Source organism: Manacus candei, unplaced genomic scaffold (genome assembly GCF_025592945.1).
Source record: "Manacus candei isolate 608988 ecotype Guabito, Panama unplaced genomic scaffold, ASM2559294v1 h1tg000046l, whole genome shotgun sequence".
Lineage (NCBI taxonomy): Eukaryota > Metazoa > Chordata > Aves > Passeriformes > Pipridae > Manacus > Manacus candei.
In genome coordinates, this window is record NW_026138094.1 from 10,588,157 (window position 1) to 10,605,709 (window position 17,553).

A 17,553-nucleotide genomic window follows, 5' to 3' on the forward strand; every position below is an offset into this window, starting at 1 on the left:
TCTCCAGCTTGGCGGTGCATATATCACCAGATATTGTGATTTTCAGCAACTTTCTGGCCCTAAAGAATTATGCTTTGATTTGGTGATGCTCTGCCAGGCTGGCATTGCCTAAACCCTGACACAGCTGTCCTTTCCTCTCCAGATCTGGCACTGGACTAAGACATAGCAGAGATATGGAGAAAGCACCTCTTGGTGGTTTTTTTGGCCACTATTCAGTCCAGCCAGTACTTTTTCCTTTTTCCCAGCTTTCACACACTTCCTGAATAGAAACTGCAGCTTTTTCTCTCCATAACAAAACCTAAGGGCACGTGTAGCCAGCAGGAAGATGCTCGCAGGGATTGTGATGTGGCTGAGATGCAGCCAAGCCCCTCAGAAGCAGGGGGGCATCTGCACCTTCCTTGTGCAGTTTCTGCTTAAATAAATTCTGCCTGTTCAAACTCCAGCGGGACTTAACAGAGTCATGGCAGGACCAGCGTCATTATAATGGTCAGTATTTATGCGAGGGGTCATTGCTACTAAAATGGGAATTAATAATAACGGGGCTGGGTGTGACTAGTTATTCAGCATCTTTTTTTAATAGTAAGAGAGATGGTGTGACTAGTTATTCAGCATCTTTTTTTAATAGTGAGAGAGATGGTGTGACTAGTTATTCAGCATCTTTTTTTTTTTTTTAACAAAGTGTTTTCAATCCCCAAACCTCTGTGTTTTCGCCCGTCCCTTGCAAGGAAGGAGGAGGAGGTACAACCACCGCACCGCGCACAGGAGTTACCGCTGTCTGATTTTATTACAGTTTTTGTCCTCTCGGGGAAGAAGCCGCCCGCCTGCGCCGTGCCCACCCCCTCCCCAACCAGGACCGACCCCGCCACGGTGGGCGCAGGGGAGGGGACGCCACAACCGAGGGAAGCGCATCCCGCTCGCAGGGGGCACCGCGGGCGCAGCGCACACTGCGGGTCCCGGCCCCCCGCGCCCACCCTCGGGACGCGGGGCCGCGCCGCAAACTTTATCGGCGGGGGGCGGCCCCGAGCGCCCCCTCCTCCCTCCCTCGCTGCCGCCCGCCCCCTCCCCGCGCCGGCGGGGCGGGCCGGGCGCTCCGCGGGCGCTGAGGGGCGGAGCGGCCCCGCCGGGCGGCGGCGGCGCCGAGCCGGGACGCGGCGCCGGGCTCCGCACCCCGCGGAGCGGCCCAGCCCGGCCCAGCCCCGGAGCCATGCCGCTGCCGTGCCGGGGCTGGACGCTGGCGCTGCTCACGCTGCTGGTCGGGTTCCTCATCTTCGCCGATATCTCGGAGATCGAGGAGGAGAGCGGGTAAAAAACCCCCGGTCCCCGCGCGGGCGAAGGGGCGCGGAGCGGAGCGGGGCTGGGGGGCCGGGGAGGAGGAGGAGGCGGCGGCGGCGGAGGGGGCGGGCGCCCGGACAGTTTCTTTGTCTCCAGCTCTCCCGGTTTTTGCCGTGCCCAAGTGGGAAGGGAGCTCGCTGCGCTCCCGCGCAGCTCCGCGGGGCCGGCGGCGGCCCCGGGCAGGACGGGGCGGGATGGGGCGCGGACCGGGGGGCAGCCACGGGCCGGGCAGGGGGGCGGGAGCTGGTTCCGCTCCCGTTAGAGGCGCGGAGCTACCGGTCCGACTGGGGATGCTGAAGCAGGTACTGGTCCCTTTAGAGAAGCTGAGATACCGGTCCCGGTAGGAATGCTGGAGCAGGTACCGCTCCCGTTAGGAACGCGGGGGGAACCGGTCCAGGTAGGGATGCTGGAGGAGGTGCCGCTCCCATTAAAGACGTGGAGGTACCGGTCCAGGTAGGGATGCTCGATCAGGTACAGGTCAGGATAGGGATGCTGGAGTAGGTACCAGTCCCGTTAGAGATGCTAAGGTAACGGTCCAAGTAGGAATGCTTGATCAAGCACAGGTCTGGGTAGGGATGCTGAAGCGGATACCAGTCTGATTAGAGATGTTGGAGCAGATCCTGATCTGGAGAGGGGTTTTGGCACGGGCACTGCTCAGGTATTAATATACGGATGGAGCAGATCCCTAAGCAGGATGTTGGTGCAGATGGTCTGCCGGGCAGGGTTGCTGGGGCAAGTTGCAGCCCAGGGGGCTTGAGTGCCACTGCTGGTCCAAATGGGTGTGGTGGAGAGGGCACCAACCCACGGGGGTGGTGGATAAGGGACCGGTCTGTGGGATGGGAGAGATTGAGCAGGGACCAGTTGGGTGATGGAGCAGCGTGGGAGAGTTCAACCCACTGGTGTGTCCCCATGGGATGTGTTAGGGACTTTGTGATCACCCCTTCCCGATCACTTCCATAGTGGGTGTTTACCTGCAGGTGCCCTGTATAGCAGAGGCTAAAGCAGTCCTTGTGTGAGAAGCAACACCCTACTCACCCCATAAACCCCATCTCTGAGGTCTGCTTGGAAACTTAGGGGGTGAGAGGAACAAATGCAGAGAGGAGGGTTTGCGTTAACTTGAGGAACTCACTACAGCAATTTGGAAAAACAAATTATTTTAGTAATGAGGGGTGCACTCACAGTGCCCAAATGACACAAAGGCCTTTTTGTTTGCAACCAGGTGGCTTTGTCCACTGTGTTACATCAAAACAAACACCTGGCTGAAATTATAAATGAAATGCAGTAATGTTTGTTTATTGTTTCATTGTTATATTATATTGGGTGCTACAGGCAAGAAGTGCTTAAAGGTCAGTAGCCTTGTCCAGAAACATCCAGCACCAGACTGTAGGTTACCAGGGTAGATGAATTGTTGCTCTGCAATGAGCTGGCACTATCTATATAATAATAAAGGAAATTAAAAGCTTTTGGTGCATCCTCCCCATCAGACAGGCTGCTCTGATCCTCTTGCTTTCCTCCCATCTTTTTTTCCGGCTTCTATTCTTTCTTCTCTACCCTCACCTATCTGCTAGATCTGCCTGCTGGAACTTGCTGTGCCCTTATTGAAAATCTATTCTCTTTCGTTACTTACTTGTCCTGTTTTTCACCCTGGTTCATTAGGGATTCCCAGTGTTGTGTCTTTTTTTCTCCTCTCTTTTCTGTACATTGTATGGAAATTGGATGTTTGTTGGCTGCTTATCTCCAAACCCTGGCATCTGAGTTTGTTGCTGTAGTTCCTCCAAGGAAGTAGTGCCAAGCAGTGTGGCAGCAGCAATGGCAACAGGGTCAGATGAGTTCTGTAGGAACAGCGAGCAGCTTGTTTCATGCAGCATTCAGAAATTATAGTGCAAAAGGTAACTGGTAAAGGAGAGGAGCACCTTGCCTACCAGAGGTGAAGGAGGGATCCAGCAGTCTGGTACTCTCAGATAAATGTTAATTCCCACATCAGCTGTGCTTCCCATAGAGGCATGAACAGAGCATGAGTGGGACTCTGCTATATTACTTAATTATGTATTACTTAATCATAATGTAGGACAAACTGACCCTTTCTCTTGCTTTGTTCTCTCCCACCCACATCTTTTCCCCATTGCCTCTCCAGAGGGGTTTAGGTTTGATGAGCTCCTGCATCCCAAACACAGCAAGGGGCCAAACACTGCTCACCTTAGAGTGTAAGCTCTTAGCACAGAAGCCTGTCACAGAGAGCACTTGATCCCTGTGATGGTGCCAGGAGTGGTGAACACAAAGCTCTGATCTGGCTGAAGTGTATTGCTGGGGTGACATGGAAAAGCAGAGTGCCTGATCTGCAGCAGATCAGGGGATGATAGGAGGTTTTCAACTTTGGAGGGCACATAATAGCATTTTTTGTCAACAGGTCCTGTAGGTAAAGGGAATTGTGTGACAGCAAAAGTGCACAACAGTGTAGAGGAGAGACTATCCCCAAGTTTTCCAGGAGCTCTCTGTGTGTCCAGGAGGGAACAGCTCCTCTCCATGAGAGGTTTGGGAGGTACTGTGTATTTGTGCTGTTCTCCCCCACATCAGGAATATTTGGCTGATGGATTGTGTGGCTCAACATTCTCCTTCACACGCCCACAAACTACCCTCACTTTGGTCAGAGCAGCATCAAGGGAAGGAAGGAGCTGGCCAGGTGTCCCCTGGCAGGCTCATGATGCTGAGGGGGGCTGGGAAATGCAGGCAGGTGCAACTCTTTTCTTCTTTTTCCTTGGCATCGAAACACTCTCTAATTATTGTGAGGAGCGAACAGCTTGCCCACTTTTACACATACCCTGCCCCCTGCCTGTAATTTGGATTGTCTTTGGAAGAACACGCCTCATACGTGTGGGAACAGATTTCTCTCACCTACAAATACTGAGAAATTCCAGAAAGAAAACACAAAATGTTCATTAGGTGAAAAGTAAGAATATAATACTATTGGCAAAAGGACAAAAAACCCGAAACCCCGTGCTGTTTCTTTGGACAATAAGTTTCCAGCATCACAGGTGAAGGGAGATAGAAGCCAAGGGCGGCTGGGAGCTGCTATGCCTGCCAAAGGCTTCTGAGAAAGATGTTTGCTCCTTGAGCAGTCCCATCTCACTCCTCTAGTTATCCTTATACAACCTCCTGCAGCCAGGAGATGCTGAAACAAAGAGATGTCAGGGCAAGGATGAAAATTCAGCAGTTTCTCACTCCCGATGCTGCGTGGCTCTCGTTAGCCCGTTCCTCCTACCCTGCAGCCACCCCTGCTCGCGGGTTTTCCTGCTGTTACATCCCTGTCACCTATAGATGTATGGCTGGAGCCTCGTGCCCGGCGGTCATGCGGGATGCCGGCGGGCATCCCGCAGGATCGCCTTGGCTCGCTCCCCGGTCGCCGGCGTGTGCTGCGCGGTGAAGTATTGCTGTTGTGAATGGTCTTGGCACTTATGTTTCCGAACAACCACCTGGTTCCGGGCTGCTGAACTTTTCCTGCAGCCCGGTGGCGCCTGTTTCCATCCGTCGCTCCGGCTCTTTGTTTCCCTGGAAGGAAACAAAAGACACGCTCGCGGTCTGTCTTGGGGAGCACTGATGCGATCGCAGCCATTTCCTCATCCGCCCCCGGGACAGGGGAGAGGGACAGACCTCTCCCCACAGAGGAAGACAAAGGACGTGGCATCGAGTGGGATGATTATTGCCGGTGGCGAGGAGGAAAATTCTGCTCCAGTTTAAAGGGACTCTTTGTTATTCTAAGCCTGCCTTAGCAGTTCTGCAGGGGTCCGGCTGTGTCCTGATTGTCTGTAGAGGGAGCTGGTGACCCGCTGCCACCAGGTGACTTCTCGAATTAGCGTCTGAGCCATCTTAGGGAGCACTTGACACTTGGTAATGGGCTGGTCTTAATATGAGTCAACCTTTTCCCTGCTAGCCCAGACCACATGCCTTTCCATTCTGATTACAAGAGGAATTATATTCTGCTCCTTTTAAGTGACGAATTGGAGTCTCTGATATTGCTGGCCTGACTGGAAGCTTGTCAGTAAATTGCCACTTTTTCCTCATGTGCCCTTTTCTAACGCCTGCCTTTCAAAGGCTCGGGAAGGGAGATTTTGTGTCCTTTATGGTGGCTGATGTGCTTGCTCTGAGTGGTCTGTAGCGGGCTATAGTTGTAACACTTCTTGTCAAGGTTGGTCCGTGGGGTATAAATGTCCTGCTTAGGTCTTGCAGCTTGTGATTTACTGCTCCTAACTGAGAGTTCGTCTAAGACTTGCTCTCCACCAGGAAGTTTTGCTGGAAAAAGCGCTGTATTCTACCAACATACACTTTTGTGCGCTCGCACAGCAAGTGCGTGCTAGCCAACAATTATCCAGGTTGGGCTGGAGGAGGAATGGCTCTCAGCAGGACAGAAACCCACAGACACCCTGGAACTATTCATGTAAATGGAGCCAAAGGAGACCTTTGTACTCGTTGGGTATGGCAGGGCTCTAATAAAAGCTCCGTGACGCATCGGGCTGGAAAATAAAAGCAGTGTTGGAGCACTGATTTAAGTAAGAAAATACTTGGCGTAGGCTTTCATTGCAACTCTTCTGACAATAACCTGAACTCAAGCAGCCGATTTCAGGTTGGCTACAGAGCTTCCCTTCCTCTCCATGAAACACTCACCTCCTGTAGCCCTGCAGGGGCACAGGGGGCTGCCACAAAGACGTATTCAAACCCCTGTGTTCCTGCCTAGAGCAGGCTGAAGGAGATGAATCCACAGCTTGTTTCCTTAAACTGAGCTCTGAGGGAATGGCAGGAGCAGTGGTACCTGCAGGGAATCGGTGTCCCAGCAGGAGGGCTGGGAGCAGCAGGATGGGAAGCGCTTGCAGACCCCCAAGCAAGCCAGTGGAACAGAAAGAAAACCCACAAATAAGGGATTTCCATTACAGCTGGTGAAAAGTTACTCTTCAGTCCAGTAGTGATTGTCAGCAGCTCGCAAGACCCCCAAGGAGGGAATTTCTGAGCTTGCTGGTGAGGAGGGCAGTAGGAGTGGTAGGAGGTTGCACATCACCAGCCAGCCCTTCTTGGGTGCGGAGTTGTGGAAGACAGGCCAGTTCGTCGATAGAGCAATGAAGAGAGAGCAAAGTGGTTCCCAGAAGGGCTTCAGGTTTCCCTTTTGCCCAGGCGGGCTTTTTGTTTCCCATCTCTAACCCCACAAATGCACAATTCTGGTTGGGAAAGCAAAGGAAACCTTTTTCTCCCAGCAGAGAACAAGGAGTTTCAAATGTTGGTTCATTTAGCGAAGGCTTGTTGAGCAGCTAACGGCGGGGTTAAGTGATTCAGCAGTGCTGTGTCTGCTTCTCTCTGCTGCTGCTGTGCTCGTGGGCAGAGAGGGAACCCTGGGACCACAGCCAGCAGTGACACAGCAGATCCCACCACCACTGTGAGCCTTCCCAGCCTTTCCCAGACATGGATGAACTGAAGGGGTCGGTTTTCTCTTGTGTGACAGATGTGCTTTTGATCTTCCAGGAAAGCATTTAACAGGAGCTCCTTTATCGTTCCTTGGGCTTTCAGGCTGCCCTAATGATAAGACAAGAGGAAATGGGAAGTTTAGATTGGATATTAGGAAAAATTTCTTCACCAAAAGGGCTGGCAAACATTGGAACAGGCTCCCCAGGGAAATGATGGAGTCACAATCTCTGGAGGTATTTAAAAGACATGTAGATGTGGTACTTGGGGTCATGGTTTCATGATGGACTTGGCAGTGTTGGGTTGATGATTGGACTCAGTGATCTTAAAGGTCTTTTTTAACCTGTATGATTCTATAGTTCTGTGATTCTGCAGGTATTTTGCTTTTTCATCCCTGAGAACAGCACTACTTAAATACATCCACAGGTATAGTTGCTATAAAAAACAGTTGTTCGAAACCAGACTTCTAATTGCCTCTCTCATTTATTTTCCCTGGGCCTGGGTCATCCTCAGCAGCAAGAAATAATCCCAAAGTACAACATTAGTTAATAATTATTTTGCTGTTTCTCTGGTTTACATTCCCAGTTGCCTCTGGAAACAAGGAAGTTCCCTGGCACAGTAAATTCACTGTAGGTGCAGAGTTTCAGGTGTCCTTCAGCAAACACCACAGGAGAGCAGGCTGGTGTCACTTGCTCAACCCCTTGCAATGCAATAGAAAAAGGAAGAAAAAATAAATAAAAAGAAGAGTATCTTTACAGCTCCTTTTTATTTGTGTTCCCACTGTAAATCCTCATCTGGCTGCGCAGCAGCCTTGGTGGTGGTGGTGGCCTTGGGAGATGCATCTTCATCAACAGCAGCAGCACTGGCTCTGTTTGGGAAGTGAAAGGACTGATCCAGGGAGACAGGCATGGCACTGCTGAAACCTGCCAGAGCAGTGGCGATGGTGTGGGGTGAGAGCTCTTTCCAGACTTAAGTGCTAGACTCTTTCTTGTTGCTACTGCAAATCAAGTCCTTGTTATTGCATACAGAAATCCACTGGGAATATCCCAAACAAACACAAAACCCACTCCAGGCTGGCCATCTGCGTGCTGAGCAGACTGTTCCTCCCAACCAGCCCTCTTCATGGGCAGGGCTGTTTTTAAAAGCACATTTTGTCCCAGTCACGCAGAGTTTTGAAGTGCTCTCTCAAGGCCCCCTCAGTCAAACAGTGTCACAGTGGGCTCCAGGTATCACCTGTTTGTCTGGCAGCTCTGGATCTAAGGATGGTGCTAATGCTGTGACCTGCAACCTCCAGCCCAGGCTTTACCAGCACCTTCAGGAATATCATCCAGCTCTCAGCCAGCGGCTAAAAAAGGGGACATGTTTCCCCTGCAAGGTTAAGCATCATCATGGGGCATGTCCAGCACCTTTTCAGACACCCAGAAGCACACTCGACTGCCAACCAGAAGCTGCTTAGTTGGTAATTAAACTTCTCCTTCTTATTACTACCTGGATTTCCACAGTGTAGCTTTATGAGCAGGGGTAGGAGAGAGCTCTGAAACCACTATTGGCTTTTTGATATTTGGCAACTCGACTTTGTCATCTGGGGACAAGTCCCTGTGAAGGTCCTGGGACAGCTCCATTGCTGGTTGTGGGGTGTAGATCTCATCCAAGCACTCCCAGCCCTCCTTGTGTAGGCAGCAGATGTTATTTTGAAGATGCTCATACAGAACTGCCCCAGGAGGATGTCACTGCCCAGAAGAGATCCTCAGCATCCACACCAACAGGGATAGAAGAAACCACGTGAGACCTTGAGTATTCCAAGGGGCTGCGCAGAGCAGTGGGAAAAGAGGCAAGAGATGGGTGTAGGAGGATGAGCCCATGGGCCCACAACCCCTCAAGACACTATATCTTTTCATGTTTTACCATTCCCATTTCCCAAGGTACGTGGCATCCAAGATGCTGCAGAAGCCACTGGGATTTCTGGCTTTTGGGACATGGATGCTCAGGGTGACAGGTTCTGCTGAAGAGTGATGCTCTGCTGTTTATGCTCCCTGGTGGAAAAAATTATCTCAGGAAAAATGTATAATGCAGACATGTTTTGTAAGCAGTGAGGCTTTTATCTCAGCTCCTTTCTAAGTCTTCCCTGAGCTCTTGGGTTGTTTCCCCTCTCCTATCCAGAGGAGGAAAGCTAAACATACAAACACACACACACTGCAGTCTCAGGCTTCTCTCTGGATCCTTTTTACCTTCTTCAATGTCTGTTTCTTTCTTGACTGTTTCATTAATGCAGTCAATGAAAAGGAGCTGATAAAGTTTTAATGGAAGACTTGAGATGAGGGAGGGCATAAGGTCCTGCCAGTATGCAGGATGGGGATAGGTGAGTTCTGTGACATTTGAGCCCTGTGAGCATGTGAGTATTTTGTCTTTAGCGCAGTGATAAAACAAGAACATCACGGGGTGATTGAGTCAGGCCATGCTGATGTTATGGCAAATGCATGTGGATGTGAGAGCTGATGCTCTATTTATGTTAGAGAGTCTTTTCTGGCTCAGGAAAAGCTCATGCTGTCTTGGGAGCAGAGCCTGGAAGTCCTGGACTGTGGCTTCTTGGTACGCAGCAGCAACCATCAGGTTACTCTGAGTATCTTCCTGTCTTTTACAGGTCCTTCAGAGCAAGTAGCTCAAGGCAGGATTTGGTTACTCCAGTGCAGTGATCCCCAGCAGCATCCTCATGACAGGCTGCCACAGCCTTCCCTCCCATTCCTCGTGTCCATTTGTAGTCAGAGCTGCACCATTCCTGCTGATTTGTCTCTGATTTTGTCACATAAGTGTTTCAGACTAATTGGCATATTCCCTGTTAAGCAATAGATATCTCTTTTGCAAACTCATGTGTCTTGATTCCATCTTGTCCTCAGCAGACACTTGCAATGATTACACACTGTGACTTGCAGCCAGGCAGAGACCTCAGGGTCAAGCCCTGCTCACATTTACGCAGAAGCTGATGTGGACCCACCATTCCCACCTGAGAGGCAGAGATGCTGAGCACCTTCCACCTTCCCATCTTCTTGTGGTCCCTGGGAAGGATCTTGCAGGACAGGTGGCTGGTGGAGGTGGGAGGAGGTGACCAAATTAGCAAGGCTGCTTTGCATGAGACTGACAGATCTGCATTTCCTGTGGCGGGTAACAACAAGTACCATGAGCAACAGCAGTTCCATCGTCTGGTGCCTTACAATGAGTCTCCTTGTCCTGCTGGAAGATCACAGAATCACTGTGCCTGGCTGCACAAGCACTGCCCCTGCAGCTCATGTACCAGACCTGCATTGGGACCCCAGCTGGGCCAGGCGATGTGTCTGAATGCCACAATTATGGGCACAGTCTCCCAAATGTGATCGTATGACTCGATAGAAAGAATTAAACTCGGAACACTAAAAATAGCACTTGATATTTAGGAAGTTTTTGACACTTGGGCTGCCAAGCTGTGACAATATAATCAAGTGAGATTTTTAAACACATTGAAGTGCGATTTCGAACATCTCATCAAGATGTATTGCAGGATCTTCTGTCCCAGCAGACAAGCGCTTTAGAAATGTCTTCCCAATTAATCTCTGCAGAAGGAACCTTGCTCTCCAAGAGAGTGCAGTCACCACTCCTCTTCATCTCAATCTCCTCGACATCCCTGTATGAAAGCCTCCAAAGCAACTGGTGAAATGTCACAGGAGTGATCTGCAAGAGTCAGATGTCCCAGCTCCCCCCTGACGTGTTATGAGATGGGATGCAGGAAGGCGAGATGATGCTGGAGCCTATGAGAACTGCATCCCTGGATGGGGGAGTGGTGCTAGGAAAGTGCATGATGGAATGTCTGAGTACAGGATCTCAGGGTTCAGAAATGCATCTCTGATATCACTGCTTCTCGTCTAGCTTTGGCTTTGGTTTCTGATTTACAAGTTGGTTTACATGTGGGGCTAGCCAGCCTTTCCTCTTCCAGTATGTCTCTCCTGGGACAGCAGAGCATGTTATGGATTTGACGTAAACCCCACAGAAACCACTTGAGTGTCTAGTGAGAAGCTCAAAGAGGACTTAACAATGAATGTGGCCTTTTTGCATCTTTTCAGCCAGACCCTGATGTGCAGATGGAAAGCCAGGATACAATCCCCAAGGAATCCTGGTTTCCAGCCTCTAGCCTTGGTTCCTGTTCATTTTGGTCTCTTGGGACACCTTTGGTTGTCCACCCTGCAAGGCAGGCTGGACCGGTTTGAGCTGGGAAGCCAATTATGTCTTTCTCGTAGATAACTTGGAAATGTGACAATTTTCCCCCAAAAACCCTGGAGTCACATTTTCTGTTCTGCTGGTCTTAACACAAACCGTGAATTTAATGGAATAGGACCTAGAGTTGAAGTCAGTGTCCTGGTCCACATTTTACTGTGAGGGTCAGCAGGATCAAATCTATCAAGTTTGGGAAGAGAGGGGCCATCTATATACTTCATTTCCAGGGGCTGGATGGTGTATCCCAAAACTGTTAGTTACAGTGATTGGGGCTCTGGCCATGGCACAGCATCCTGGAGAGGGGCTGTGAGCATCCTGCTCCACATCCCCTCCCTGCCCAGCTGCCTTGGGGAGAGCCCATGGGTTGGGAGGGCAGTGATTGTGTGAGGGTGGGCCCTGGCCAGGCCTGGCAATGTGTTCGTGTGCTCTTCAGATTGAAAACAGCAATTCTGGTCTTGAGGACAACATCAGAGCAATCCTTAAAAAGCAAAGTAAATATAAGTTGTGATTTATTATTTTTTAAAAATAGATACAGACTGCCTAATGGGTACAGTCTGCAGCCGTCTCAGGAGACTAATGGTTGCATCTGCTTTTTGGGACAGTGAGACCTTTTCAGATCAATTCCCGTGGTCCTCTGAGTCATGTGTCCTACCCTCTCACTCAGCAAGAGCCATACTGGATCTCAGCAAGTAAAAAGTAGCATTTTCAAGAGGACAGGTCTGCTGGAAGCCCATAGTGCCTGCTCCTGTGGAGCTCATTTTTTAGTGTTAAAGGCCAAGCCACTTCACCCCCAGTGTCCCAGCTGTAAAACAGGGATCATAAAATGCACATAACACAAAAGTAGGTTGTGAAAACCTAATTAGTAAGTGTTAGTCATTCGAACCCCTCAGATAAAAATTGTGGCACTCTGAACTCTCTTCCTGAGGAATTCAGATGGATAAATTCTGCTTAATAATCCCCCAAGGGACTATTATCTCTCTTTTATGCAGAGGATGGAGAAGAGGGGGACTTGGGTTTCCCAAGGTCAGGAAGAGGCAGAGGTTTTGTTCCACCAGGAATGGGCTCCACAAATGTGGTTAAATGCAGGGGGGGTTGAACAAGACGATCCTTAAGGTCTCTTCCAACCCCACATAATTTTATGATTTATGAAATGTGTGGTTGGGTATGGCTGAAATTCCTGATTAGTTTATGTTTCTCACGCCTGCTTCCCATGTGCACTGTCTACCACAGATGCTGAGGGGGGAGGCAGGACTTGGGGGGTGGGAATTGCAAAATATCCATGGAAAACACATTTTTTAATTTGTAAGGCTGAGAATATGGACGCATAAAGCCAGTTCTTAAGAGATCCTCTCGCCCAACGAGGCTGTGTGACCTACTTGTTCAGTCAAAGCAGCTTTGATTTCACGTATCGAAATTGCTCGAAGCGAGACCGAACCGTACCTAGCAACAATTAAGAGAAGCATTTAAGAAGTGGGAAACGATGAAAAGAGAAGCAAAAACCCTAAACAGCCCATTCATAGTGGGTGAATAGAAGAGTCTTTGCATACCTGATTTGTCAGAAATTATTCATCCAAGAAAATTTGGACCTGAAACATAAGACAATTTTTCTTTTCTGTCCTCTGATATATGAATCAGTGTCACTTTACATCTGAGCACAGAGTGTTTTGACCTATATAATGTCTTAGACAGTGGAAATTCAGCTTGAAAATCTCAAAGCAAAAAAATGAGAAAGGATGGCATAAGCCAGTAAGATGGCATTAGCACATATAGATGCAACTTATCAGTGGAAAACATCCCAACAGAAGCCCAAAGAAAAATGTTTTGTAAATAATAGGATTAGGAAGCAGGTTGGTACTTTGTGGAGCTGGCTATACAATCAAACTGATAACAACTAGATTAATAAGGCAATTCAGTCCAAACACAGTGTAGCACTAGAAAGCTTTTCAAAATCAATGCTATCTGTACTATTTTAATCGAGGCTGGTCTTCACCTTTTGAAGCAAAGAGATTTGAAACTCCAGGTCAGCAAGGTATAATAAAATGGACTGGCTGTTTGTTTTTTTTTTAACACGTGCTTCTTAATTAGTACCTTTCATTTCTAAATACTTTCCTCTTCCCAGGTGGGGGAAGTGAAGGGGTATGGTGGTACTGGCTTGCCTGTGTTGGTAATGAAGTGTGGCAGATTTTTGAAAATACCATGCCTAGCTCAGCAATGGGTGTTTTGAGCAGGTGTTTTGTCTGGCCAACAGTGGGTTGAGCTGAGCAGGGTGGCTGGACAGGGCAATACACCCCATGGCATCATATGCACAGAACACATTGTCTTGGACTGTTCCGAGGGAGATTGTAGGGAAAATGTTCTGAAGTTGTAGTGTAGGACACAAAGCACCAAAAGGCTGATAGTTTTGAAGCCACAGGAATGTTTTATGATTCACTAAACCAGCTGAGACCTTCAGTCAACTATCATGTCCCAGCTTTGGGCAGTATCCATGGCTTAGAGAGAGAAACCAAGCCTGGTACAGGGAGCAGTGTCTTTGCCAGCATCTAAGGGGTCTGTGAAAGCGTCGTGGCTGCTGCTGGCCAGCAAAGCAATGAGCCCAGTGCCATGGAGCAAGGCATGGGAAGCAGGTTAGCAGAGCCCTGCTCTCCTCCACCAATGAGCTATCCTCTCCATGTTTATGTATGACAGCAGAACACTTTGTGCTCTGTTTGCATTGCAATATTTTTGCTTTTCGCTCTGTGTGAGGGGGAAAGAGTAAACCCTGAAACTGTCCTTGAGGGGTTTCTCAGCCAGGGACCTGGCAGCCAGTCTCCTTCCCCACCATACTGCACAAAGTCAGCTGGGAGATGTGCTTTCAACTTGCCTACCTCATGTCCAGCTTCTCCAGCCTTAATTCCAGGAGAAGACTTGCACAGATCTGTCACTGGGGGCATGTAAGGCTAGACTGGATAAATGCATTTGAATAATATGTTGTGATGCTTTGGATCAGTCCTGCTAAAGCCACAAAACATGGATGAGGTGGGAGCTAACAAGTCTTCTCCAATTCCTAATTTCCCTGGTATCTTTTTTTTCCTTTCACAGAGATTGCAAACTGGTACTTATTTAGGGAAAAAAAACCATTTCTTTTTGTAAGCATTGTCTGTCCTACAGCAAGTGTGAAGGAGTGTGAATCCCATTTGGAAGGCTCCTTCAGAGGAGACGTATCTTAGCAGATGCGTGGTTTGCACACTAATCCAGTCTGCTCCCACACCCCGTGGTGAACCCCATTAAAGCAGAGGCTTGTTAAATGCCAGTAGGCTCTAGGAATGAGCTAGTCCTGCTGTTCCCTTGATGCACCAAAAAATGAAACAGCTCGCCGACTCTCAGGTCTGTCAAAGGGAGGAGGAGGGTGTTGGAGCCGGAATCGCTTTAACTTGGCCATAGATGGTCTCTGGCAGGAGGGAGGAAAGGGACAATCATCGTGGCATTTCCAAGGGTTTGATGTTGTGTGGTGCTGAGGCCTGTGCTCAGCCTAATGAAGGGATTTATGTCACATCCCGCAAGTCTGAAAATCTTTTTTTAATGGCACCGAATGTTCACACACACTGTTTCTTTCAGTTATGTCTAATGCATTTGGGATTTTTTTCAGAACTCACAGAAATACATTCTCCTGAGATACATTTTCATTAAGGTATATATTTCCAGGTAACTGTATTTCTGCTGGAAGAGAATTTGGTTCTCTTTATGAGTGTGTTCATTGGGATATCTGTGCAATAGAAACAATAAAACGGAGCAATGTGGCAGTTAAAATATGTCTGACTCCCACTGAGCATCACAGGGTGGGCAACTCATTCTTTGTGACCCCTTTAAAACCAGCAAGCTAAAGCAAGAAGGGGCTCTTCAGCCAGCTAGATACAGACCAATACCTGTATGTATTTATTTTTAAGTGAGGATACACAGGTCGTATGAGTGGTGTAGGTTTCTGAAGGGGCTTGGTCCCATCTGTTCTTCATTATAGCATCATATAGGTGCTGGAAACTTTGGCTGTTCTTTCCTACAGGTCATGCTCAGGCTGGTCTGGCACCTGTCCATGTGTGGTGGTGTCAGGCCATGGGAATGACAGTGCTGTCACTTAGGTTTGAGTTCCAGTATGTGAATGACTGTGGTGAGTTGGCCTCGTAGCTTCAGCCAGGTTACACTAGAAGTGGGAACAAGAGGCTTCAGGGCACTCATGGGATTGGAGGGGGCTGGCATGGGGTCTTGGGTCACTGGAAGTTGAGAGAAGGTGCACTGTGAAGATGAGGTCTCCACAGGTCACCAGGAGGCTGGTGACTCAGTCTGGGTAAAACAGAGATATTGGACAGTCTCAACTAAAAGCCTACATAAACAAAACGGTGGGAATCCTGTCCCGATCATTCAGCTCAGTGCCTGCCTGAAAAGGACAGCGAAAGTCCCTGGGCATCCTGGAGTTGAAGGAGACCTTCTCTGTGCACTGCTAACACGTGACTCGTAAAGAGAAGCAGAGATATATTTAACACAACTATGGGCTGCACGCTGCTTTGGCAGCAGAGACCAGATGTCTTTGATGGCTGGTTAGATCACGCAGGTATTATTAATTGGGCTGGCTCAGAGATTTTTAGCCAGAATCATTTTACAGTCACAGTAGGGCAGCAGTGATGGTGGATGAAAAGCCCTTCAGAGGCATCAGGACATCTCCCTTTTGGACGGAGTGGGACTCAAGTGGCGTGGCAATCTCTCCACTCTGAGCCCTTCAGAGCAGGATCTCTTGACTGTTGAACAATGCTTGGCAAAGAGAAGTTGGATTTATAAATAATGCATTTCCTTTGTCTTGCAGGAGTTCTGGAGGCAGAGGTACAATCAGATCAGCTGTGAACAGCTTACATAGCAAATCTAATAGGTTTGTAAATTAGATTTTGTGTTCATTTGTTTTTGCTGTAAGGCAGCTATTAATCTGCTTCTCCTCTTCACTGGATAGTGCTGTTCTGATTTAGCAAATGTATCTGTTTCTTTTCACTTCTGCTTTGCATTTTCTTAATCGTTTCTCCCCCTCCTTCTCCCAGCTCAGTGCAATAATCATTTGCAAATAACCAAGGATCTGCAAGTTCCGGTGATTGAGAGAATGAGAAAGAGTTACTTATTGTGAAAATAAGTCAGTGATAGAGTTGCTATTTCCATAGTTTTAGGTGCTAATAGAAGAGAGATCACTGTGTTTGAGATCAGAACTCCATTCAGTTTTATCGCAATGCACTCCAGGAACGTCGCTCCATTGCAGAGTCATTCCGTGGCATCACAGCCTCATTCAGTGTCTCCCTCTGTTATTTTTACAGTGATTCCCTGTCAGCCCAGTGTTACCAAGTGGCACAGTTGAAAAGCTTAGTGACACCATGTGAGAAAGAGTGACATCATTCTGTGATGATGTCACCACCCATGATCAAAACACAGAAAATGGATAAAACCAAAAATATTGTAGTTATTCCCAAGATTTCTTTATCCTACTTTCGTTATGATTTTTGACACCTTCTAAGTAAACTCTGCAAGACACAGGTGATATGGCAAAATGCAAGATGCAAACAAATCCAACAGACTGGCAACCTCTAGAGAGGTACTGTACAAACACACACCAGGACACTGGCAGCCAGCATTTATAAACACATTTCCTTGCCTTTCTGAAACATTATACTGTGTGAGCCACAGTGTGTCCTGGGGAGCACTTTCCCTGTGCTGGAGATATGTTCTCAGGAGCTGGATGTTGTCCATGAGCCTGAGCCGCCAGCTCTGCTTCATCTTTCACTCTGCTCCCTCCTTGGGGTTTACATGCTTTTTATAAATGCATTTATTTACAAACCATTTCCCAGCTGGAAAAAGCCCTTTGCACCGGAGAGAGAGATTCCTTTTAGCTGATAGTGAGTACTTTGGCTGTGTATTTTTCAGAGTGCTCTGTTGTGTGAAGGCTTTTTCAGGGCTGCAGATACACGCACAGCTTCCTGATGAGATGCTTGGCTATTGTTTTTGGAGGGCAGCTGGCTGGAACCAAATATTTGGAGACTCCTTCAATTCATGCCATTTGATTTAAAAAGCACTGAAGTGCTGGGGCTGATTTGCTTCTTAAAGCTGGGTTCTCCCAGTGATCATCTCCAGCATCTGGCTGTTGCTCATTTCTTGGTCTGGAACAAGCGATACGGGTGCTGAAATCCTCGTGCTCAATTCTAGCCAGGGAAGAAGTTTCCAGCAAGCCAGGCTGCCCCTGATTGGTGCAAGATGCTCACAGCCCAGTCTCACAAGCAGCACCCAGCAGCTCAGCTGAATTAATTTCTCCTTTGGGTGGAGTGAGGGTTGCACCTCTGTGACGAGGATTTTTATCCTCTCCAGGAGCTGAGCTGGCTCCGCTTTGGGATCCTCATGGGATTCCAAGAGGCAACAGGGCAGCAGCCTTGGCCAGGAGAATTCTTAGTGAATTCCGGGGGCTGCCTGGGGTGTCTTGTCTGTAAGTGTCCATCTGCCAGCCTGTCTTTGCAGAGCCTGTGTGTGGGTTTTTGT

General features: G+C 48.7%; 1 protein-coding gene across 1 annotated transcript in view; it reads left to right on the forward strand.

The window, feature by feature from the left end:
- The first annotated feature begins 891 nt into the window (after nucleotides 1–891).
- The window catches only part of ST8SIA2 (ST8 alpha-N-acetyl-neuraminide alpha-2,8-sialyltransferase 2), a 32,350-nt gene continuing 15,688 nt past the window's right edge, over nucleotides 892–17,553 (forward strand). Inside the window, exons 1-2 of the mRNA XM_051796700.1 lie at nucleotides 892–1,302; nucleotides 15,851–15,913. Of these exons, the coding sequence (XP_051652660.1) occupies nucleotides 1,205–1,302; nucleotides 15,851–15,913 (161 nt within the window). The 5' untranslated portion in view covers nucleotides 892–1,204. The remainder of the gene's footprint in view (nucleotides 1,303–15,850; nucleotides 15,914–17,553) is intronic.